The 25,602-nt window shown below is 45.2% G+C and overlaps 1 protein-coding gene across 1 annotated transcript; it reads left to right on the top strand.

Moving 5' to 3' along the window:
- Positions 1-313: 313 nt before the first annotated feature.
- Positions 314-23,228, top strand: LOC141110397 (phospholipase A2 inhibitor and Ly6/PLAUR domain-containing protein-like). Its single transcript, XM_073601728.1, has 5 exons — positions 314-472; positions 12,773-12,892; positions 13,259-13,408; positions 19,416-19,556; positions 21,429-23,228. The coding sequence occupies exons 1-5, from the start codon at positions 418-420 to the stop codon at positions 21,623-21,625; spliced, it is 663 nt and encodes a 220-aa protein (XP_073457829.1). The 5' UTR covers positions 314-417; the 3' UTR covers positions 21,626-23,228.
- Positions 23,229-25,602: the final 2,374 nt, after the last annotated feature.

Here is a 25,602-nt window from a genome sequence, read left to right as displayed (position 1 = left end):
TGCAAAATTATTAAAAAAAAATCTATTTATTTTATTTGTAAATAACTTTTCAATGCTTTGTTCCATTGCTGACAGCCAAAGTGAAAACAGTAGGTATCGGTGATTGGTATCGGCACATACTGAAAAAAAAATGGTATCGGTGCCTCCCTAATATATATAGACTCATTTTTTGGGTTGTGAGGTGCTTTGGACCTCGTTGCGCCTCCAGTACATTCTTTCCTTCCTTGTTTTGTATCACAAACTTCAAATGCTTTGCTGTGGTAATAATTTCTGTTCCCATACCCCCCCCTCCCCCCCCCCTTTTTCCCATCACTCTCTCTGCATTCTGGAACACAACCCCAAGAGAGCAGAACATAAAAAACTCCCATCCACTCCTCTCATCCCATTCCCAGCTTCTCCATCCAGCAAGTCACCATCATGACCGGATATCTTCTTCTCTTTACTGGGATACTTTCAGCGCTTTCCCGGCATAGTAAGTCAATTCTTTCTGTTACTGTACTTATTTATTAGTTTATTAATTAACTGTTATAAAGTCTCAAAGACAAATCTAATGCCGCGTACACACGGTCGGACTTTTCGTCTACAAAAGTCCAACGGACGCCGACGGACTAAAGCTGGCCGGTAATCCGATCGTGTGTGGGCTTCTCCGGACTTTCAGCTGACTTTTTCAGTCTCAAATCCGACGGACTTTAGATTTGAAACATGCTTCAAATCTTTACGTCGTAACTACGACGGACCCCGAAATCCTCTCGTCTGTGTGCTAGTCCTACGGACAAAAACCCATGCTAGGGCAGCTATTGGCTACTGGCTATGAACTTCCTTATTTTAGTCCGGTGTACGTCATCACGTACAAATCCATCGGACTTTTGTGTGGTCGTGTGTAGGCAAGTCCGTTCGTTAGAAAGTCTGCTGCAAGTCCGCCGAAAGTCCGCCGGAAGTCCGCCGGAAGTCTGTCGGACTTTTGTAGACGAAAAGTCCGACCGTGTGTACGCGGCATAATAGTTGTGGGATTTGGAAACATTATTTATTTATTTTTTTAAAATATGATTTCTTAACAGATGTGTATTACTTAGGCTGCCCATAAATGGGTGGCAAAGATCGAACGTTTACATTTAGGAAGATTCTACTTGTTTCTTACTGTCCGTCCGTACTGAGAGTATATCCACATTGACTGCCCCATGAGAGAACCCCTCCAATATTCTGGGTTACTATACTATATACTGTACTATATACTATACGCTATACAATACTATACTATAGTTTACTATATACTATACTATATATGGTACTATACTATACACTATACTATATACTATGCAGTATACTATACTATATGCTATACAATACTATACTATACTATATACTAAATACTATACTACAGTATACTATACAATACAATATACTATACTATATACTATACTAGTATACTATATACTATATACTCTACTATACTATACTATACTATACTATACTATACTATACTATACTATACTATACTATACAGTATACTATATATACACTATACTTTATAGTATACTAAACCATGCTATATACTGTATACTATACTATATACTATGCTGTATGCTGTGTACTATACTATATACTATACTATGCTATACTATTCTATATAATATACTATACTATATTTGTTATACCGCTAATGGCAGCAATCTGGGCTACATACACTTTACAATCTGGAGAGATACACTCACCGGACACTTTATTAGGTACTCCTGTTCAATTGCTTGGTAACATAAATTGCTAATCAGCCAATCACAGGGCAGCAACTCAATGCATTAAGGCATCTAGACGTGGTGAAGACGACTTGCTGAAGTTCACACTGAGCATCAGAATGGGGAAGAAAGGGGACTGAAGTGGCTTTGAACGTGGCATGGTTGTTGGTGCCAGACGGGCTGGTTTGAGTTATTCTCAGATTTTCACACACAACCATCTCTCGGGGATTACAGAGAATGGTGGGAAAAAGAGAAAATATCCAGTGAGCCGCAGTTGTGTGGAGAAAAATGCCTTGTTGATGTCAGAGGAGAATGAGCAGATTGGTTCCAGATGATAGAAAGGGAACAGTAACTCAAATAACCACTCGTTACATCCAAGGTATGCAGAATACCATGTATGAATGCACAACACATCCAACCTTGAAGCAGATGGGCTACAGCAGCAGAAGACCACACCGGGTGCCACTCCTGTCAGCTAAGAACAGGAAACTGAGGCCACAATTCACACAGGATCACCAAAATTGGACAATAGAAGATTGGAAAACGTTGCCTGGTCTGGTGAGTCTGGATTTCAGCTGCGACATTCAGATGGTGGGGTCAGAATTTGGCGCATGGATCCATCCTGTCTTCTATCACCGGTTCAGGCTGGTGGTGGGGGTGTCATGGTGGTGGGGGGGAGATTTTCTTGGCACACTTCGGGCCCCTTAGAATCAATTGAGCATCGTTTAACTACTTGCTGACCTGCCGCCATCATTATACTGCAGCAGGTCACCACGACCCCGCGAACCGTCCTAGCCGTACGTCGGTCCCTTTAAGCGGGATAGCAGGCGCGGACGCTGCACTGTGGGGGTGCCAATGCGCTTGGCTGCTGGTCACGGGCACAAGAGCCAGAACAGGGACATGTGTGTGTAAACACAGAAATCCCTGTTCTGTGAAGAGAGGAGAGGCAGATCGTGAGTTCCTACAAGCTGGGAAACACGATCTGCCAATTCCTCCAGTCAGTCCCCTCCCCCATACAGCAAGAAACACCTCCCAGGGAACACACTTAACCCCTTGATCGCCCCCTAGTGTTAACCCCTTCCCTGCCAGTGACATTTACACAGTAATCAGTGCATTTTTATATCACCAATCGCTGTATAAATGTCACTGGTTCCAAAATGGTGTCAAAAGTGTCCAATGTGTCCGCCATAATGTCGCAGTCCCGATAAAAATCGCAGATCGCCGCCATTACTAGTAAAAAAAAAAAAATAATAATAAAAATGCCATAAATCTATCCCCTATTTTGTAGACGCTATAACTTTTGCGCAAACCAGTCAATATACGCTTATTGCAATTTTTATTACCAAAAATATGTATGAGAATACGTATTGGGCCTAAACTGAGGAAAACATTCGTTATTTTTATTTTTAAAAAATTGGGGATATTTGTGATAGTGAAAAGTACAAAATATTGTGTTTTTTTTCAAAATTGTCGCTCTTTTTTTGTTTATAGCGCAAAAAATAAAAACCGCCGAGGTGATCAAATACCACCAAAAGAAAGCTCTATTTATGGGAAAAAAAGGACGTCAATTTTGTTTGGGTGCAACGTCGCACGACCGCGCAATTGTCAGTTAAAGAGACACAGTGCCGAATCACAAAAAATGGCCCGGTCATTCAGCAGCCAAATCTTCCGGGGCTGAAGTGGTTAAACCCCACGGCCTACCTGAGTATTGTTGCTGACCATGTCCATCACTTTATGACTACATGGCTACATGGCTTGAGAGGCGCTTTTCAGGTGCTTTACAGGCGCTATTTTTAGCGCTAAAGCGCCTAAAAAGTGTTGTCACTGTGAAAGAGTTCTAACTCAAATACCCACTCGTTACAACCAAGGTAGGCAGAAGACCATCTCTGAATGCTCAACACATCAAACCTTGAAGCTAATGGGCTACAGCAGCAGAAGACCACACCGGGTGCCACTCCTGTTGGCTAAGAACAGGGAACTGAGGCTACAATTTGCACAGGATCACCAAAATTGGACAATAGAAGACTGGAAAAACGTTGCCTGGTCTGATGAGTCTCAATTTCAGCTGCAACATTCAGATAGTAGGGTCAGAATTTGGTGTACACAACATGAAAGCATGGATCCATCCTGCCTGGTATCACCGGTTCAGGCTGGTGGTGATGGTGTAATGGTATGGGGGGCAGAGGCGTTGCTAGGGGGTGGCTATTGAGGCTATAGCCCCGAATCTCTAGGGCAGGGGTTGGTACCCGGCCTGCCACGGCTGAATGCGAGCACCTGGCCTGTGCAAATTTTTGCTGCTGTCCCCTTCATTGGACAGTGGCGAGCGCCCAGTATCACAGGGCTGGATGGGGGCAGGAACAGCAGGTGATTGGTTGTTGGACAATCCTAGCAACCAATCACCAGCCTGTAGATGTGAAAAGTTAACTTCTGTAGTTCCCGTCCCCATCCTGTTCTGTGATGCCGATCTCAGATGCTCTGCTTGCTGTACACCTGTGTAAGGTAAGAGTTCTACTTACACAGTGTGTGTGGTGGGGTGCAGGGGACCGAGGGTACTGCAGTGGGGGGGTGCATTGCTCGGCACTGGTGAGACTGCATTGCTGGGCACTGGTGAGGCTGCAAAGATGGGCACAGCTGAGCCCTGCATTGTTTATGTAGCCAACTCCTGAGCCCTGGGGCTCTCTGGGGACCCTGATGTAATGGGGGCTCTGGGGACCCTGATGTAAGGGGGGGTAGGATCTCTAGAGACCCTGATGTAATGGGGGGGCTCTGGGGACCCTGATGTAAGAGGGGGTGGGATCTCTGGGGACCCTGATGTAATGAGGGGGGCTCTGGGGACCCTGATGTAATGAGGGGGGCTCTGGGGACCCTGATGTAATGGGGGCTCTGGGGACCCTGATGTAATGAGGGGGGCTCTGGGGACCCTGATGTAATGGGGGCTCTGGGGACCCTGATGTAAGGGGGGTAGGATCTCTAGGGACCCTGATGTAATGGGGGGGGGGCTCTGGGGACCCTGATGTAAGTAGGAAAGCTCTCTAGGGACCCTGATGTAAGGGGGGGTGGGCACTCTGGGGACCCTGATGTAAGGGGGTGGGATCTCTGGGGACCCTGATGTAATGAGGAGGGCTCTGGAGGCCCTGATGTAAGTAGGGAGGCTCTCTAGGGACCCTGATGTAAGGGGGGTTCTGAGGACCCTGATGTAAGAGGTGGTGGGATCTCTGGGGACCCTGATGTAATGAGGGGGGCTCTGGGGACCCTGATGTAATGAGGGGGGCTCTGGGGACCCTGATGTAAGTAGGGAGGCTCTCTAGAGACCCTGATGTAAGGGGGGCTCTGGGGACAATGATGTAAGGGGGGGTGGGCTCTCTGGGAACCCTGATGTAAGTGGGGGGGGCTCTCTGGGGACCCTGATGTAAGGGGGAATCCACACTCAGAGATATATATACTGTACACCCACAAGTATATTATATATGTGTATGACTTTCTTTACTTCACTACTATGGGCTCTAGCCCCAGATCTCTTGTAGACCTAGCAACGCCCCTGGTGGGGGGGATATTTTCTTGGCACACTTTGGGCCCCTTAGTACCAATTGAGCATTGTTTAAACGCCACGGCCTACCTGAGTATTGTTGCTGACCATGTCCATCCCTTTATGACTACAGCATCCCCATCTTCTGATGGCTCCTTCCAGCAGGATAATGCACCACGTCACAAAGCTCCAATCATCTCACCACTGGACAATGAGGTCCCTGTACTCCAATGGCCTCCACACTCACCACATCTCATCCAATAGAGAACCTTTCTGATGTGGTGGAACGGGAGATTGGCATCGATAGGGAAATCCCAGAACTTAGGGGTTTTCAATGACATTTTGACTGCTGAACCACATTCAAAAAGATGTATTTAATATTCAAGCCTATAGTTCTAGCCATAGGCAGGGGAGCAAACGTATACAGTACATGGTGACATAATTGCTCTGCTAAAGCTGAGGGCATCAGTACAATTTATACATTCTAAAAAGGGGGGGGGGGGCACCTTGTGAGCCTCTTTGAAATCCTAAATAATGTGTTGGTTATTTACATTGATAAACAGATGGTCATTTAGCATAAACACGTCACTTCCCAAGTTCTGTGGGAAAGCCAGAGTTAGACCTTTTCACAGCTGAAGGTGTGAATGGCATTCGACCACAACCAAAACAGCTGTTACATCATATGACTTCTAACATATTTTTATCAAGTATATCTGCCTAATCAAAATACATGTTTTGATAACCATCAGGAAACAAACTAAGGTAGTACTGAGTATTACCCAGGAAGGCGGACTTTTTGGGCTAAGAAACAGTGGAGAGGATATAGCAGTATAAAAAATATATATTTATTGAAAATTACAAATATCTAAAAAACAACACACGATGACAATTGTAACATATATGCATCTATGATTATTGTGCAGTGAGCCCTTGTATGTCTACGCGTTTCGCCGTTAGGCTTCCTCAGGACACGGCCAAGGTTCACAGATGAGACAGAGAAGGAAACAAATCTCTCTATCTAGAATGAGATATAATGTCATTAGACACACACAACTAACACATAAACAAACTGTTAACGATAAAAATCATGCGCTAAGCAACTGCGAGCATAGGGAAGAAACACCAAGCCGGTACCTTAAATTGAAATGCAAAATCATACAAGTCCCGGTAGGATGAGAAAGTTCAAACAGAAGTTAGACAGATTCCTTTACTATTCCTGGAAATGGCAAGGGCTTGGCTTGAGTTACAGTTTAGTAAAAAAATCACTTTGTATATTATTTTATACATTCTGCGATTCTGTACTTGCCAAATATGCTGCAAGAAATCTCCCTCCACTGAGTCTGGCTGCGGCCATTTTAACTGTGGGCAGCTGAAGCTGCTGCCTGTTCACTTCCTGGATTTACACAGACGCACAGAGGCACACCTCCAGCTCTGCAGCTCTCATTGGCCCTCTTATGACTCATTCCCCCCTCCCTTCCTGGCAAACTCTCACGAGAGTGAGAGAAAGAGCTGTGCATGGTGTCGTAAGCCTAGGCTAGGCACTATAAACAAAAAAAAAGGTTGAAAATGTAAAAAAGACAAAACGATATTTTTTACTTTCTGTTATAAAACATATCTAATAAAAAAAAGTGAAAACTCAAATTTCTTCATAGATTTAGGCTAAAATGTATTCTGCTACATGTCAAAAAAAATTCCCAATAAGTGTACAGCCGTGGCCAAAAGTTTTGAGAATGACACAAATATTATTAGTCACAAAGTCTGCTGCTTCAGTGTTTTTAGATCTTTTTTGTGAGATGGTTCTATGGGATACTGAAGTATAATTACAAACATTTCATAAGTGCCAAAGGCTTTTATTGACAATTACATGAAGTTTATGCAAAGAGTTAATATTTTCAGTGTTGATCCTTCTTTTTCAAGACCTCTGCAATTCTCCCGGGCGTGTTGTCACTCAACTTCTGGGCCACATTCTCACTAATGGCAGTCCATTCTTCTCTAATCAATGCTTGTAGTTTGTTAGAATACGTGGGGGGTTTTTTGTTCACCTGTCTCTTGAGGATTGACCACAAGTTCTCAATGGGATTAAAGTCTGGGGAGTTTCCTGGCCATGGACCCAAAATGTTACATAGTTACATAGTAGGTGAGGTTGAAAAAAGACACAAGTCCAACCCATGTGTGTGATTATATGTGAGTATTACATTGTATATCCCTGTATGTTGCAGTTGTTCAGGTGCTTATCCAATAGTTTCTTGAAACTATCGATGCCCCCCCGCTGAGACCACCGCCTGTGGAAGGGAATTCCACATCCTTGCCGCTCTTACAATCAAGAACCCTCTACGTAGTTTAAGGTTAAACCTCTTTTCTTCTAATTTTAATGAGTGGCCACGAGTCTTGTTAACCACTAGCCGCCTGCCCACTGTCATATGACGTGATCTCCTTCCCGGGCCACTAGGGGGCGCGCGCGTGCCCGCCGCGTCACTGGGGACCCGATGCATGCCGCCATGTCTGCCGGGCACCCGTGATTGCCCAGTAACTGAGCAGGACCATGGATCTGTGTGTGTGTGATGGTGTGTCCCTTGTACATAGGGACACCGATCGGTCACCTCCCCCAGTCAGTCTCCCCCCCCCCACAGTTAGAATCACCTCCCAGGACACACATTTAACCCCTCGATCACCCCCTAGTGTTAACCCCTTCCCTGCCAGTCACATTTACACAGTAATCAATGCTTTTTCATAGCACGGATCGCTGTATAAATGTGAATTGTCCCAAAAATGTGTCAAAAGTGTCCGATATGTCCGCCGCAATATCGCAGTCACGATTAAAATCGCAGATTGCCGCCATTACTAGTAAAAAGAAAAAAATATATATATAAAAATGCTATAAATCTTTCCCCTATTTTGTAGACGCTATAACGTTTGCGCAAACCAATCAATATACGCTTATTGCGATTTTTTTTTAACCAAAAATATGCAGAAGAATACATATCGGCCTAAACTGAGGAAAAAATTTGTTTAAAAAAAAAAAACAAAAATTGGATATTTATTATAGCAAAAAGTAAAAAATATTGTGTTTTTTCAAACTTGTCCCTCTTCTTTTGTTTATAGCACAAGGAATAAAAACCGCAGAGGTGATCAAATACCACCAAAAGAAAGCTCTATTTGTGGGGAAAAAATGATAAAAATTTAATTTGGGTACAGCGTTGCATGACCGCGCAATTGTCATTCAAAGTGCGACAGTGCTGAAAACTGAAAAATGGCTTGGGCAGGAAGGGGGTGTTCGTGCCTGGTAGGCAAGTGGTTAAACTCCCTTCTGCGAAAAAGTGTTATCCCTATTGTGGGGTCACCAGTACGGTATTTGTATATTACAATCATATCCCCTCTCAAGTGTCTCTTCTCCAGAGAGAATAAGTTCAATGCCTTTTTCCCCAAGCCTCTTAGTTATCACGTTTGCCTTATGGCAAGGTGCTCCATCATGCTGGAAAAGGCATTGTTCCTCACCAAACTGTCCTTGGATGGTTGGGAGAAGTTGCTCTTGGAAGATGTTTTTGTACCATTCTTTATTCATGGCGTGGGGGAGTGGGGGAGCCCACTCCCTTGGCTGAGAAGCAACCCCACCCATGAATGGTCTCAGGATGCATTACTGTTGGCATGACACAGGACTGATGGTAGAGCTCACATTTTCCTCTCCGGAGAAGGTTTTTTCCAGATGCCCCAAACAATCGGAAAGGGGATTCATCAGAGAAAATGACTTTACCCCAGTCCTCAGCAGTCCAATCTCTGTACCTTTTGCAGAATATCAGTCTGATGTTTTTCCTGTAGAGAAGCGGCTTCTTTGCTGCCCTTCTTGACACCAGGCCATCCTCCAAAAGTCTTCTCCTCATTGTGTGTGTAGATGTCCTCCCACCTGCCCACTGCCATTCCTGAGCAAGCTCTGCACTGGTGGTGCCCCAATCCCACAGCTGAATCAACTGTAGGAGAAGGTCCTGGCGCTTGCTGGACTTTCTTGGGCGCCCTGAAGCCTTTTTCACAAATGCAGTGGAAATTTTTTTTTTTTTTTTTTTATGGGATTAAAGGGGTTGTAAAGGCTCGTGTTTTTTTCATCCAATGCGTTAAGGTGAAAAAACACCTTGCAGTCACTGGCCCCCTAGCCCCCCCATTCTACTTACCTGAGCCCTGAATTTCCGTCGACGTGTCCCCGTCGTCCTTCTCTCCACGGGTTCCCGGCTCTTGATTGGATAGATTGATAGCAGCGCAGCCATTGGCTCCCGCTGCTGTCAATCAAATCCAATGATGCGGGCACCGGAGGGCATTTGGCATTCGGCCTCTATGGACACTGAATGTTGGACTCGGGAGCAAGGTAACCCCCTCGGGAGAGTGCTTCTCCAAGGGGGTTATCTAATGCAGGGAGGAGCTGCAAGAGCCGCCGAGGGACCCCAGAAATGGGTGTTCGGGGCCACACTGTGCAAAACGAGCCACACAGTGGAGGTAAGTATGACATGTTTGTTACTTAAAAAAAATAAAAAACGATCCTTTACTATCACTTTGAGTTTCATTTTCATGGCAAAGAGGGACTTCGCAATTAATTTCAATTCATCTGATCACTCTTCATAACATTCTGGAGTATATGCAAATCAGTATCATTAAAAACTGAGGCAGCAGACTTTGTGAAAATTAATATTTGTGTCATATATTAATTGGTTATCATTATCTACAAATGATTGTATATATACTGGATTTTTTTTTGTTATATACTACTAATGGCTGCGATTAGTGACTTATAATATGACTGTGATAGTGCGACGAGCAATCTGTCACGAACTGACGCTGGGGGGGGATGACTAACTGACATTGACATCTCCAGTGCCACTAACACTGTGACCAGTGCTAATACTATACACTGTCATTGTATTAATGACACTGATTGGGAAGGGTTTAACATCTATGAGCAATGAAAGGGGTTAACTGTGTGCCTAACAATGTGTAATGTGTGCTGCTTTTACTAGTAGATGTGTCTGATTTTTCTCCCTGCTTTGCAAAGATGAGAACGAGGGACACCTATTAGCAAAAGCATGTAGGCATAGGACACACCCCCTGCCACGCCCCCTTAAAGGAGAATTCAAAAAAATGATTAGGAAAACCCACAAGTGTTGTTTTTTGTTTTGTTTTGTTTTGTTTTTTTACCACTACTTTTTCTTTATATTGGCTTTTGAAATTTACAAATGCAGCAAATTCAAATGGGAAGCACTTTTTGAAAGATAAATAGTGAATTTTATATAAAACTATTTGGATCAGACCAAAATGAGGGACAAACGAGGAGGAAAGAGGGACAGAGGGACATTGCTCCAAATCAGAGATAGTTGGGAGCTATGGTACTGTGATTCGCTAACCCGATCAGCAGGTCCCGGGCCATAAATCATTGGCCAGGACCTGCTGCTAAACCGACTTGTGCTGTAGCGAATCACAGCACAGATAGGGCTATGCGCGTGTGTGCGCCCCCTACCTGGAAGTACCGGGTGGGTGATCAGTGCTAATAATATACACTGTCACTGTACTAAGGACACTGGCTGGGAAGGGGTTAACCACAGCTTCCAACTGTCCCTGATTTGGAGCAATGTCCCTCTGTCCCTCTTTCCTCCTCATTTGTCCCTCATTTTGGTCTGATCTATATAGTTGTATATAAAATGCACTTTTTATCTTTCAAAAAGTGTTTCCCAGCGCTAAACCTTTCATCCAAATTCTAAATTGCTGCATTTGTAAATTTTAAAGGCAGTATAAAGGAATAGTAGTGGGAAAAAAAAAAAACACTAATTTTCCTTTAACCACTTCCTGCACGCTATATAGCAATATGACGTCGGCAAAGTGGTTCTGTTATCCTGACCGGACGTCATATGACGTGATCAGGATAACAAGCCTGCGCCTGCCCGTTTATTGGCTTTTCCTCACTTGATAGACGCGAGGAGAGGAGAGCCGATTGGCTGCTCTCCTGACAGGGGGGTCTGCGCTGATTGATTATCAAAGCAGCCGCCCCAAGGATGCCCACCCAGGACCACCAGGGATGCCACCAGGACCACCAGGGATGGCCACCACTGATGACCACCAGGTATGCCACCCATGGCCACCAGGGATGCCAATGTGTGCCCACAATTGATGTCAATTAGTGCCCATTAGCAATGCCTGCCAGTGCCTCCATAGCAGTGATGCTCATCAGTGCCATCTATCAGTGTCCATCAGTGCCACCCATCAGTGTCCATCAGTGCCACCTATCAGTGCCCATCTGTGCCGCCTATAAGTGCTCATCAGTGCTGCATATCAGTGCCACCTATCAGTGCCCATCAGTGTCGCATATCAGTGCCCATCAGTGCCACCTCATCGGTGCCATCTCATCAGTCCCCATCAGTGCTGTCTATGAGTGCCGCCCATCAGTGCCACCCATGAGTACCCATCAGTGCAGCCTTTCAGATGCCCATCAGTGTCGCCTATCAGTGCCCATCTGTGCTGCATATCAGTGCCCATCAGTGCCACTTCCTTGGTGCCACCTCATCAGTCCCCATCAGTGCAGCCTCATCAGTGCCCATCAGTGAAGGAGAATACGTATTTATTTACAAAATTTTATAACAGAAACAAAGAAAAACCTTTTTTAATTTCAAGATTTTCGGTCTTTTTCTTATTTATTTAGCAAAAAATAAAATCCCTAGAGGTGATCAAATACCACCAAAAGAAAGCTCTATTTGTGGTAACAAAATTATAACAATGTTGTTTGGGTACAGTGTAGCATGACCGCGCAATTGTCATTTAAACAGCGACGGCGCTGAAAGCTGAAAATTTGCTTGGTCAGGAAGGGGGGTGCCCAGTATTGAAGTGGTTAAGGGGGCGGGGCAGGGGGTGTAGCCTATGCCTACATACTAATAGTTTTCCCTCTTTCCCATCTCAAAAAAATTTGGTGATATGGGGGTTAACATTTACGGGGGAATCAAAGGGTTAACCGTGTGCCTAGCAATGTTTACTGTGCACATTGTGTGATGTTTTCACTAAGCGATGTGCCGGTTTTTTTACCTCCCTGCTTTGCAAAAACTAAAACAGCACATCACCGCTGACAGTAAAGAGCTCTGTGTTGTTTACCAATTCTGTCATTCGCTCAGCCGATCAGTAGGTGCCGGCCATATATCATTGGCCGGGACCCGATGATCGGATTGTGCTGCAGCGAATGGCAGCACAGCCCGGGTGGTGGGCGCACACGCGCGCGTGCGCCTCCTACCCGGAAGATGCGGATCACGTACATGTGTATGTGATCTGGCTGCACTATATCTGCTGGAGGCGGTCCCCAAGTGGATATACAAATAACCTGTTTATAAACATTGATTTCACAGATAATGTTGAGAAAAACACACATCTCTGAACACCTTCTGAAAGCACGGTCATGTTTCACTGTCACAACCCCCGATGATATATTGTCGGTAATTATGCCATACAATGCAGCAATGACCTTGTTTTGTTCTTTTCTCCTCTTGTCCTATAGGTCACTCTCTGTCCTGCATACAATGTACGCATTTCGAGGGGGATTCATGTACAGGACCCGCACAGACCTGCCCCAAGCCCGATCAGATCTGTAGGTCGATGTATATGCTCACAACAGTCGGTATGTAGAAAATCTTTCTTGGTCTATAAATATAATCAGTGTGTACTAATAAATGTGTTCTTTCATCATCTGAGTCCCTAAGAACCCGTTCAGACCTTGACGTCCTGATGCACTGCATTAATGCTGTGCTGGCTGTGTTAGTCTGACTTGGCATGGTGTGGTATCAGACCTCTGCATAGAGACCCCTGCTTACACAGACAGCAAGGGTCCTTCTCTGCAGCCTGCTGGCAGGCTAACGGGCTTTTCTACTCAGGCTGTGTCTGTTTTCTTAAGGAAACTAACTGCAAGAATTTGCACACCAATAGTGGAATTAAACTGAGCATTCCATTGGGCTTTACGTTTTTTCCTTTTTTGCCCTTGTTTCAGGTGGGGTATCTAAACATCCGTCGTTCATTAGAGCATGCGGGGACCGCGCTACTTGCCATCTATCTGGAAGCCTCAGTAGTCCCAATGACCGAACCCAGTCCAGCTCCACCTGCTGTAACTCGGACGGATGTACGCCTGAAAAGCCAGTCTGTAAGTATCTGGACTTAGCTTTACTCAGATCATGAGCCTCTATGTTATGGAAAAGGTATGGGGGAGGGGGTTCTGTACTCCTGTCCCAGGAAGACATCCTTAATTCTATATGTGTAGCGCACCCCACGTAGGAGCCGCTGGTGAATTGGGAACCCCCACCCTGCACAGCCAGGCACACCAGACATCCCCAGGCACAATTGAGTCAGGAATCAGTCCAGCATAGGGTTTCCACTTTTTCTACAAGCCAAACCCGAGCATTTTAGCGGCCGCACAGTAATTTTTTTTTTGTTTTTTCCTTAGTACACACTATAGGATTGTAACAGACCTGGGACACCTTTGGGAACTCCAAAGAGAATAGTAATCCAGCACACATAGTGCCCCCTCACTCAGGTTTTTACAGGGGGTGGGAGGGGATGTGTTGCCCTCCGTTGCTTCATCCAGCAAAGAGATGTCCCTATATAGCAAATAGATGGCCCCATCCAGCAAAGAGATGGCCCCATCCAACAAAGAGATGGCCCCATCCAACAAAGAGATGGCCCCATCCAACAAAGAGATGGCCCCATCCAACAAAGAGATGGCCCCATCCAACAAAGAGATGGCCCCATCCAACAAAAAGACAGTCCAAGCCAGCAAAGAGACATTCCCATCCAGCAAATAGATGGCTCTATTCAGCAAAGAGATGTTCCCATCCAGCAAAGAGACAGTCATAGACCAATTCAACAAAGAGACAGTCACAGCAGGCTGGCAGCACAGGCCCACATCCACACATGAAGCCCCTCAGCATCCCTATAATCCCAGTCTGCAGAAATGTCAGCTCAGGTCACAGTTATAGGAATTGTGCAGCAGTAAGCACCTATATTCAATGGGCAGACAGCCGGTCCACGAAAGCTTCACCAGCCCCCCCTTCCTCATCACCACCACCGTGCCACCAACCAAGCTCTGAATTAGTCAGTGACTGGTCGATGCTGCCCTGTCCTTGAGTACACACTACCGCTCCGCTCACCTCTCCATTCTTGTCTTCTTGCCTCAGTTTGAGTGTACCATGCTCTCTACCACTGGTCACGTGATGACCGACGCCCCCTGCTACCCACCAGCCAAACAAGGGAAGCGGTAGGTGAGAGGAGGAGTCTGCCTATTGAGCTATGCTCTCCCTCTTAAAGAAAACACAGCGGAGGGGGCGGCCTGGGCCCGGCCGGCGGGCCCCCTACATGTATATGAGCTTCCCCCCTGATAGCGGCCCTGGTTGTGGGCATAGATCCACCAAGCACTTAAAGTGGAGCTTCACCCAAAAGGGGAAGCTCCGCTTGTTCGCACCCTCCCCCCCCTCCACTGCCACATATGGCACTTTTTGGGGGGGCGTGGGTACCTGGTTTTGAGAGGTACCCACTCCCACTTCCAGATAAGATTGCCAATCTACGATATTTCCGCCCCCCTGCTGCCTTCTGGGACACACACAGGTCTCAGAAGACAGCAGGATCATTCACAAAGTACAGCACACTCGCAGTATGAAACAATCTGTGAAGCTGTAAGGCTTCACTTCCTGTTTCCCTTACTACAGATGCCAGCACCTGCACCCGAAGCTGATTGAGGAATCGGCTAGGGGTGCCGACATTGCGGACATTACCGAGCTTACTTGTAGACATATTCATTTCATTCCGAATTTAAATTTCGGACACATTTTTGTTATTTGGAAATTCGGATGTATCCGAACTTCCGAATTACAATAGTAACACATTTAAACAAATCTGAAATAACAAAGAAATATAATAGAATTAAAAAGAATAGAATATAATAGAGTAAATAAGAATCTCCATCTTCCACCCGACTGCCCTGCTGGCATGGCTCATGTCTGTTTGTGGAGTGGTCTCAGCCCCCTGTCAACATACCTCTGAGGATTGGCTAAGGCTGCATAAATATTCAAGGCAACTCCTCTTAGGGTAGAACCATGGGCAACACTTGTTTTTTTTTTTCATTTTGGATAGAGTAAGGGAGGGTTATAACCCCTTTCAGATTTTTTTTACCATCGGGTCCATAAATACCCTCTCCCAGAATGTACGGCAGCGGACCACCTCTGCAGAGTTGCCTCCAAGAAAGAAGGGCACTCAATATACTTCAGCTTGTTGCTTTCCAACACTGACCTATGGTGATAACGACACCTACAGGCAACAGTTTGGACGCACGCAACACAGCCAATGCTGGAACAGAGGCTAATTTGCCCATAGATTAAATTTGAACTATGTACAGAACAGATGACCCACTAAATTTACATATAAGCGGTAGATTAGAAATCTACCAGCGCTACATAAGGTCCCACAATTAACAATGCATGTCAGAGCATAAATCAAGCCATGAAGTCCAGGGAATTGTCTGTAGATGCCTGAGACAGGATCATATCAAGGCACAGAAAAATGTCTGCAGCATTGAAGGTCCCAATGAGCACAGTGGCCTCCATCATCTGTAAATGGAAGAAGTTTGGAACCACCAGGACTCTTCCTAGAGTGGGCTGCCCGGCCAAACTAAGCAAAAGGGGGAGAAGGGCCTTAGTCAGGGAGGTGACCAAGAACCCGATGGTCACTCTGACAGAGTTCCAGCGTTTCTGTGTGGAGAGAGGAGAACCTTCCAGAAGAACAACCATCATGGTCTGATGAAACAAAGATTGAACTCTTTGGCTTGAATGGAAAGCATCATGTCTGGAGGAAACCAAGCACCGCTTATCATCTGGCCAATACCATTCTTACAGTGAAGCATGCAGGTGGCAGCATCATTCTGTGGGATGTTTCTCAATGGCAGGAATTGGGAAACTAGATCGGATCGAGGGAATGATGAATGCAGCAATGTACAGAGACATCATTGATTCATTGATGAAAACTTGCTCCAGAGTGCTCTGGACCTCAGACTGTGGTGAAGGTTCATCTTCCAACAGGACAATGACCCTAAGCACACAGCCAAGGTAACAAAGGAGTGGTTACAGGATAACTCTGTGAATGTCCTTGAGTGGCCCAGCCAGAGCCCAGACTTGAATCCGATTGAACATCTCTGGAGAGATCTGAAAATAGCTGTGCACCAACGTTCACCATCCAACCTGATGGAGCTTGAGAGGTTCTGCAAAGAAGTGTAGCACCCTGGGGTTTAGTCAGGGAGCTCCTCACAAATTTACTTGCCAGGAGTAGTTATCTTTGTCGATTGATAGAGATCTATTGATTTCTCCCTAGGTTTGGCCTTGTTGCACTTTTTTCTTCTACCACTAGGTGGCCAGATGCTTGGTGGTACTAGATACGAGAAGGGCAACCCAAGGTCAGGTTATAGGTTTTCTTGGATCCCTTGGCCTGCTGGGAGAACCTATATTTTAGGGTGAGGTCAGGTGATCTATGTTCTGTGCCACCTGGACGGCTGTCTGGGTGGACGTGTGTCGTACGCTCTGGGCTGCTAGGTGGAAGATTGGGCATATCCCGGTGGCATCTGGCTGCCAGGCTGTGTTAGGGCCTATCCAGAAGTAAGAGGGCAGCACAGGGTTGGAATTGCGGCTTGCAGTCCAACCAAAAGTGACGGTTTTGCCAGCCGGAGAGCCTGTCAGTGGTCGGAGGTAGAGGGGAAGCTGTCGTCACAAAGGGACCAACCACCTTTACCAGGGACCACAGGGAGTAACTGAAGAAAGTACCAGAATCATATTCTCACCGAACAGGTACGGTGGAGAATCGGGAAACTTCAGGCGGTGATCAAGTCAGGGATCCAACTTGTGGAGGAGACGCTTGCTGGCAGCCTTGTGAGTCCTCAGTCAAGCCAGGGACCTCGCCGGTTAGCAGGGGTGCAGCTTGAGAAGTATCTAGAGTGCCAAGCTAGGGACCCAGCAGAGAGGCAGGGGTGACGCTTGAGGGAGATACCACCGCCAACTTTGGAGGAGCTCAAGGGATTCAGAGTCAGTGAATCAGAGGCTCTAGTGAGAGACCGGGAGCTCAGTGTTAAATAACTACAAGAGGCAGTTGTAGTGGAGCTGAAAGGACTGTTATGTTTGTGTCAGGAACTGTTAAAGACTGTTGCCATAGGAGGATACAGAATTCCTGCATGTGCAGAGGTGGCGCCTTGCTGGGGCCTTTTCCTGTGCGGCTGTCCTACTATTGAAGTCTCAGAGTGTGCCAATTGAATCTATAACTACTCAAGGGTGTCCTGGCCCTAACCCTCTTTCCCCCAAAAATACAAAAAGGACTGTCAAAAGAAATAAAAGCCCTTTTACATCCAAGAAGTATCTGGCGCCCAATGACTTTCACCATCTTTGCACCCACTATGCCTCACAACCCACCACATATTGAAGGATGTCAGATGTCTTTGGCTTTGGAGGTCCTCATTGGACTGTACAGGGCCGGAGACCTTGCTACAGAAGAATGGGAGAAACTGCCAAGCTTGTAGCATCATACTCAAAAGACTCGAGGCTGTAATTGGTGCCAAAGGAGCTTCAACAAAGTATTGAGCAAAGGCTGTGAATACTTACTGTATGTACATGGGATTTTTTTTCGTTTAAATTTTTGATAAATTTTCAAAGATTTTAACGCTTGCCGACCAGCTGCCGTCATTTTACTGCGGCAGGTCGACACGATCTCGCGAGCCATCGTAGCTATACGTTGGCTTGTGAGATTGGGACAGCAGGCACGCGCGCGCCCACTGCACAGCAGGGGGTGCCGATGCTCATGACCGCCGGCCACAAGCGATCGCGGATACGAGAGGCAGAACAGGGACGAGTGTGTGTTCTGTTCTGAGAGGCGTGACAGATCGTGACTTCCTATTAGCTAGGAACCACGATCCGTCACTTCCTCTAGGTCAGTCCCCTCCCCCCTACAGTTAGAACACACAGTCAGGGAACACAGTTAACCCCTTGATCACCCCCTAGTGTTAACTCCTTCCCTGCCCGTGACATTTTTTCAGTAATCAGTGCATTTTTATAGCACTGATCGCTGTATAAATGCCAATGGTCCCAAAAATGTGTCAAAAGTGTCCGATGTGTCCACCATAATGTCGCAGTCCCGATAAAAATTGCAGATAGCCGCCATTACTAGTAAAAAAATAATAATAATAAATATGCTATAAAAACTATCCCCTATTTTGTAGACGATATAACTTTTGCGCGAACCAATCAATATACGCTTATTGCGATTTTTTTTACCAAAAATATGTAGAAGAATACATATCGGCCTAAACTGAGAAAAAATTTGCTTTTTTTTTTAAAAAATGTATTATTTATTTTAGCAAAAAGTACAAAATATTGCGTTTTTCCAAAATTGTCCCTCTTTTTTTGTTTATAGCGCAAAAAATAAAAACTGCAGAGAGCGTTTAAATACCACCAAAAGAAAGCTCTATTTGTGGGGAAAAAAGGATGTCAATTTTGTTTGGGTGCAGCATCGCACGGCCGCGCTATTGTCAGTTAAAGTGGCGCAGTGCCGAATCTCAAAAAATGGCCTGGTCATTGAGCAGCCAAATCTTCCGGGGCTGAAGTGATTAAACAAACTTTTTTCACGTTGTCATTATGGGGTATTGTTTTGTTGAATTTTAAGGAAAATAATGAATTTAATGCATTCTGGAACAAGGCTGTAACATAACACAATGTGGAAAAAGTGAAGCGCTGTGAATAGTCAAGAACGCAGTGACGTACAACACGTGCGACGATCCGAGAAAAATAAAGTTCAATAGCCAGTGCGGCTCTTCTGCTTGATTCCGAGCACGCGTGCAATTTTGTGCGTCGGAATTGTGTACACACAACCGGAATTTCCGACAACAGATTTTGTTGTCGGAAAATTTGAGAACCAGCTCTCAATTCTTGTTGTCGGCAATTCCGACAACAAATGTCCAATGGAGCCACAACACGGTCGGAATTTCCGACAACAAGCTCACATCCAACATTTGATGTGGGAAATTCTGACCGTGTTTGTACGCGGCATAACACTAAAAACACGAAGTGCTAACAGGGGAGACATTTTAATGTGTTTATACTTTTTTTTTCTTTTTTTTTTGCTATAAGTGCTGCCGATAAGCAATGAGAAGAATAACGTCACCTGCCAATCCTGTAGGAGCGACACAAAGGGGTCGTGTCAGTCATCTGACTACATACAATGCGAAGGAGAAGAAGTGAAATGCTTCAAACAGAGTCAAACCATTAAAGGTGATCCATTTAAATATTTCAAATGATGAAGATGCATACGTCGCAATAGGCACCTTATGCCGCATACACACGGCCGGACTTCCCGACAGAAAAAGTCCGATGGGAGCTCTCGGTTGGACATTCCGACCGTGTGTATGCCCCATCGGACTTTTTCTGTCGGCATTTCCGACGGACTCAGATATAGAACATGTTCTAAATCTCTCCTTCGGAAATGCCAAAGGAGTTTAGCCCGTTGGCAAGTCAAGCCGTGTGTACGTGGCATTAGCCAACCACAGCCCATCTCTATCTACTGATATGAGACAATTAACAGGAAGGTAACCCCATTTCTGAAGGCATGTTGGGTAGAATAGTGGGGGAGGGGGGGGCGGGTTAGGGGTTTGAATCTCTGCCAAGCATACACTGCTAGGAGAATATAACCTCTCCTCCAGCTCCTGGTACGACCCTGATGAGGTGAGTGAAACCAAGGACTGTGTGTGTCCTGAAGGGAACATATAATGGTTTGAGGTCAAGTTTAATCCAGATGTTTCGAAATTTTTGAATTCCAGGATGAACACTTTTTCTGCTTCCAAAGTTCCCCATCCTAAATGCAATAAAAACACGGAACGAAAAAAAGTTTTTTTTCGTTTTGATTTGTTATTTACATAAATTCCTTTTGCATGGGCTCAAATCGCACCACAAAGGCGAGTACTTGACCAAAAGTATCGGCAAAAAAACGGTATCGGTACAACCCTAGCGATAACACTGGTCACCCAGTTTTTTCCAGGCACTTTGGCTTTGGTTGATGGTTTCTCTTTTCTCCTAATAAAGGGTTTGTAACCCCCAAAACGTCATATTCCTGATATGGGCCTGATGTACCATGTACTTGTATGAGAAAGTCTCCTGTTCTCTTTGTATTGCTTCCTTTGTGTGAAATCCCTGGTGATCCTTCCAGTCCCTCTGCTTTCCTATTAAAAACTGACCACACCAAGCAGGAGAACTCATCGTGGTCAGTTCTCTAGCTATGCTGGAACTCAGCCTGCTCTCCTCCACTGATCAGACTTGTCCTGACACGGGTCAGGGTCATCTGGCCCCCTAATCTACATACAGGGTGCCAGACTATGGATTCCAATAGGGGGGGGCGGTTTTCTGAAGCACGTGATTAGAGCCAGAGGCTCTAATAGGCTTCAAAAAAGGGTGGGCTCGAGGCACAGAGTAGTGTGCCCCTATCCCACCCAGTTCTGTGTCAATAGCAAAAGAATATTCACTTATTTTCACACCAAATCTCCTCCCCGCCAATCAGGAAGCGGGTCACGAGACGAGTACCCCGATTGGCCAAGTCAGGTGATCCTATTGGATGCCTAGTGCCTCGTACGAGGAGAGAGGGGATGGAGAGGACACCAGAGCCGCTGCCCTCAGCCTGCCACCCACAACTCAGCCATGCTGGAGGACACCAGAGCCGCAGGAGGAGAGGAGGAGATGGAGAGGAGCCGCAGCCTGCCACCCGCCACCCCCCGCCACGCTGGAGGACACCGGAGCCACAGAAGGAGAGGAGGAGAAGGAGAGGACACCACAGCCTGCCACACGCCACCTAGATGGGGGGGGGTAGTGCCGTCGGCCGCCCGGGGGGGTGGTTGTTTGCCGCCCCCCCCCCAAAAAAAACAACAGCCACCACTGGTGCTGCTGCTTCTCCTCCCCCAGCTCTTGTGCAGCTGAGAACAGAGGGAATGTGATCACTTATTAAAAAAGGGAAAAAAAGGTATTTTTTATATCTATACAAAAAATGTTTTGCATTTCATTTCTGTTTTAAACTGAATGTGTTGTTTTATAAGATGATCGTTTCCAATCACTTTAAGTTTGAGTTGTCCTGTTATAATGCTGTGCTTTTCCCCGCAGGAAATAAAGGGACAAAAAAATCCTCCATGCGCGGCTGCGCTACCAAAACAATCTGCAACGTTTCCCATGTGGAGGAATCGATGACAGATATGACAGTTATAACGGATTTCACCTGCTCCGACCGATGTACCGGTCTCCACTACAGTCTCTCTCCGCTCCTCCTTACCATAGGCCTCATTATAAAGGTCTTACATTAGGATATCACATTACACAGTTCCATATCTGAAACTGAATTTTTAATTTTTTTTAACATCACAGCACTGAAAAGAAAAGACGATTAAAATGTCAGTATTAAACAGTGGTATACTTTTGTATGTAACAAGGTGTAGTGCACTGTTTTGACTTTTTATTTAAATAAGGCGTAAATCTTTTATTTAAAAAGTGATATTAGGCCCTCGTTTTTTGTTTTTTTTTTTGGTTTTTTTTTTAAGCACTTTCAGCAGCTGATTTAATTACTTAGTGGTTTATGTAATTTTATAGTTTTGTGGGGCAGAGGTGACAAACATCCACACAATCGGGGCGAAAATTGCTGTACTTCTTCTATTTTGTGTGGTTCCTTTATTATTAGCACCATCTAGTGGGCACAATACGTATTTTTTTTTCCTGATTGAGGTATTTCTGGGGGAAAAAAAGTGCTATATGGCCCCTAGATGGCGCTGGTGATATGGGAACTACTCAGATTAGAGATACTACGGCAATTTTTCTGCTGATTTCGTGAAAGTTTGTCCTATCTGCACAGAAAACTTTTTTTCCATAGACCGCTTACTGAGTATGCAGCTTATCTTTTTAATCCTTGCCTGTGTTCCAGTTTAACCGCTTCAGCCCCGGAAGATTCTACCCCCTTCTTGACCAGAGCACTTTTTGCCATTCGGCACTGCGTCGCTTTAACTGACAATTGCGCGGTCGTGCGACGCTGCACCCAAACAAAATTGACGTCCTTTTTTTCCCATGAATAGAACTTTCTTTTGGTGGTATTTGATCACCTCTGCGCTTTTTTTTTTTTTTTTGCGCTATAAACAAAAAAAGAGCGACAATTTTGAAAAAAACGCATTATTTTTTACTTTTTGCTATAATAAATATCCCCCAAAAATATATAAAAAAAACGATTTTTTTCCTCAGTTTAGGCCGATACGTTTTCTTCTACATATTTTTGGTAAAAAAAAAAAAGTACAACTGCGGCGGCTGGTCGGCAAGCGGTTAAAGTGGTTGTAAAGTCAGAAGGTTTTTTCATCCTAATGCATTCTATGCATTAAAAGGATTGTAAAGGCTCATTTTTTTTTTCACTTTAATGCATTCTATGCAATAAAGTGAAAAACCTTCTATGCTGCGGCTTCCGCCCCCACTTTTTCTTACCTGAGCCCATCCATTCCAGTGACGTCCACGAGCCCAGCAGCTCCAGCCACTGTCTTTGTCCTCATTGGATAGATTGATAGCAGTGGGAGCCATTGGCCATTGGTTACACCAGGGGGGGGGGGGGGGGGGGACTGGAAAATCGGAAAGTACCATTTTTTCCAGTTCCAGTTTTTGGGTGGAACTCCCCTTTAACTCTTTCCTGTGAAGACCAGAAGTTCAGGGAAGCAGCACCGAGAGAACAGGAGCCAGCAGCATTGAAAGTTGTAAATTGTAAATGCCGGGGTAAGAATTGCAACAAATAGTTTACTGGGCAATATCTATTTTATTGTGCTTTTCGCTTAAAGCAGATGAAAACCTTTGCTGAAAGATATTAAGTTTGCCCTGTCTATCATAAAAAAAAAATGCTATTCGTTTTAAATAAAATACTTGTTTTCTGCTTTTTATTTACTTGATTGTTGCATCCAAGTTCTTGTGATCTCCTGCAGCCTCTTTGCAGTTCCTCCAATGATGGCTCCAGGGCATTTCCCTTGATGACGTGTTTCCCAATGGTGGCCACGGGCTTGAATCCTTTATTCTACTCAGCACAAAGCCCCATAATATCGCAAATTTAACATAACGAGTGCATAATGCGTGTGTTGGTATTGCAGTGATTCCTTTAACCCTGTCATGACCAGAGGTCACTAAAGCATGGTTTCCAAAAATATCCAAAGTCCCAAGACAAATATCTCTCCAGATGAGCTCCTTACACACAATCAGGTGCTGGTCCGATCCGTGATCGTGGCACTCCACATATACAGAAATTGTAGTTTGACTGCACTCCGACGTGATGGAAAGTATAATCTTTATTGAATAAAATCCCCAAAAATCCATACACAGAACAAGCACAGATCCCAGGCATAGGATAACAGCAGATAAATGTTAACAGGTTTCATGCAGGAAGCGCTTAGTCATAACATAACAATGTCATGACTAAGCGCTTCCTGCGTGAAACACGTTAACATTTATCTGCTGCTATCCTATGCCTGGGATCTGTGCTTGTTCTGTGTATGAATTCTATTCAATAAAGTTTATACTTTCAATCACGTCAGAGTCAGTTAACGTGACCATAACGCTATGACTCATTGTTCTTTTTTTTTTTGTCTTAAGCCCTTACAAAAAAATTTAAGCAGATGTAAAGTCAGAGTTTTTTTTTAATCTTAATGCATTCTATGCATTATGATAAAAAGCCTTCTGTGTGTAGCAGCCTCCCCCGCACCCCCTAATACACACCGGAGCCCCATCTCTGTCCAGCGATGTTCACAAGTCCCTCAGCCATCCGGGACTCTCCCTCCTGATTGGCTGAGACACAGCAGTTGGCGCAATTGGCTGCCGCGGCTGTCAATCAAAGTCAGTTAGCCAATCAGGAGAGAGAGGGGGCGGGGGCGAACAGCAGCTCCGTGTCTGAATGGACGGCTCGGGTGCCCCCATAGCGAGCTGCTTGCTGTGGGGGGCACTCGACAGGGGGGGAGGGGCCAGGAGCACCAAAGAGGGACCCGAGAAGAGGAGGATCCGGGCTGCTCTGTGCAAAACCATTACACAGAACAGGTAAGTATAAAATGTTTGTTATTTAAAAAACAAAAAATAGACTTTACAATCACTTTGATTTTTTCCCTTTAAAGTGTAACTCCACTTTCTTGGGGGAAAAAATAGCAAATAAATAAATAATTATATGGCGTATACAATTGTGACACAAGTCATATTGTAATTGAACATTATTAAAAATGACCTTTCCTTTTCAATCTGCAGCTCTTTAATTTTATAAAAATGCAATGTGGCTACCTGGAGGTGTTCTGTATACAGAATGCCCCCCAGAAACATCATTTCCTGCTTGTGTGATTGGCTCACTGATTTTCCCGGAAGTCTGCACTAAGGCCCCTTAGTGCAGCGGCGCTTTACCGCCAACGCACCCACCGCCCCAGTGTGAAAGGGGCCTAAGATACAAGTCAGATTTTAGGCATCCCCTGCATCAAAAATGTAATTTTTGGTGAGATACTTCCAATAGGAACACATCTAAAGGGATGTAGGCCCAATAGATTTCCTCATTAGTGCCCTGCAGGTGCACAGCTGATTGATAATTATGAAACCATACCCATTCCCAACCATTCACTTTCACACATGGATACAGACAAACACACAGGGATTTCTTCAAAATAACAAAAGGTAGGAATCTGTTACAAAGTTTGTTATAATCTTTGCAATGTGCACAGATCACCCAGAGGAAAATGTTTTTCTTTTCAACAAAAGTGGAGTTACGTTTTAAGGATAGCTGTCACGCGGCAGTCATCTTTATGACGCAATGTTAATGCAGCAGGCCCACATGGAGGAGCACCAAGCTCGGCGACATGCAGAGTGGCAGGAGACTTAAATCTGTTGACCCAATAAAAGGTACCAGGAGCCTGTTATGGGAAGTGCCACCTTAACAGCATCATGGGCTCCTGGGTAAGGCAATGCACTGGGGCCCCTATCAAGGAGATGATGACTGGGTGGCATTGCCCCCTTGTGACATCACCATCCGAGAGCATGCTGGGTCAGTGAGGTCACATGGGGGCGGTGCCACCCGGTGATGTCACTGGTGACCCCGACCCTTAGTTATCTAAGAGCTATCACAGGGCGGAGCAGGCCTTCTTCAGAGTTGGAGGGGTTTTTGTTTTTTTTCTGGGTCAGCGGAAGGGGCGGGCAGTGTGATTGATGATGGATCTATACTGGGGGGGGGACATTTTTTTTATTTTTTAATGAAGGGCATGTCAAAAACTTGTGTTGTGTCTTTACTCATTCACATGGG

The sequence above is a fragment of the Aquarana catesbeiana genome, linkage group LG10 (assembly GCF_042186555.1).
Source record: "Aquarana catesbeiana isolate 2022-GZ linkage group LG10, ASM4218655v1, whole genome shotgun sequence".
Classification (NCBI taxonomy): Eukaryota; Metazoa; Chordata; class Amphibia; order Anura; family Ranidae; genus Aquarana; species Aquarana catesbeiana.
Note: the sequence above shows the minus strand (reverse complement) of the source record. Positions and strands in the feature narration are given on the sequence as shown.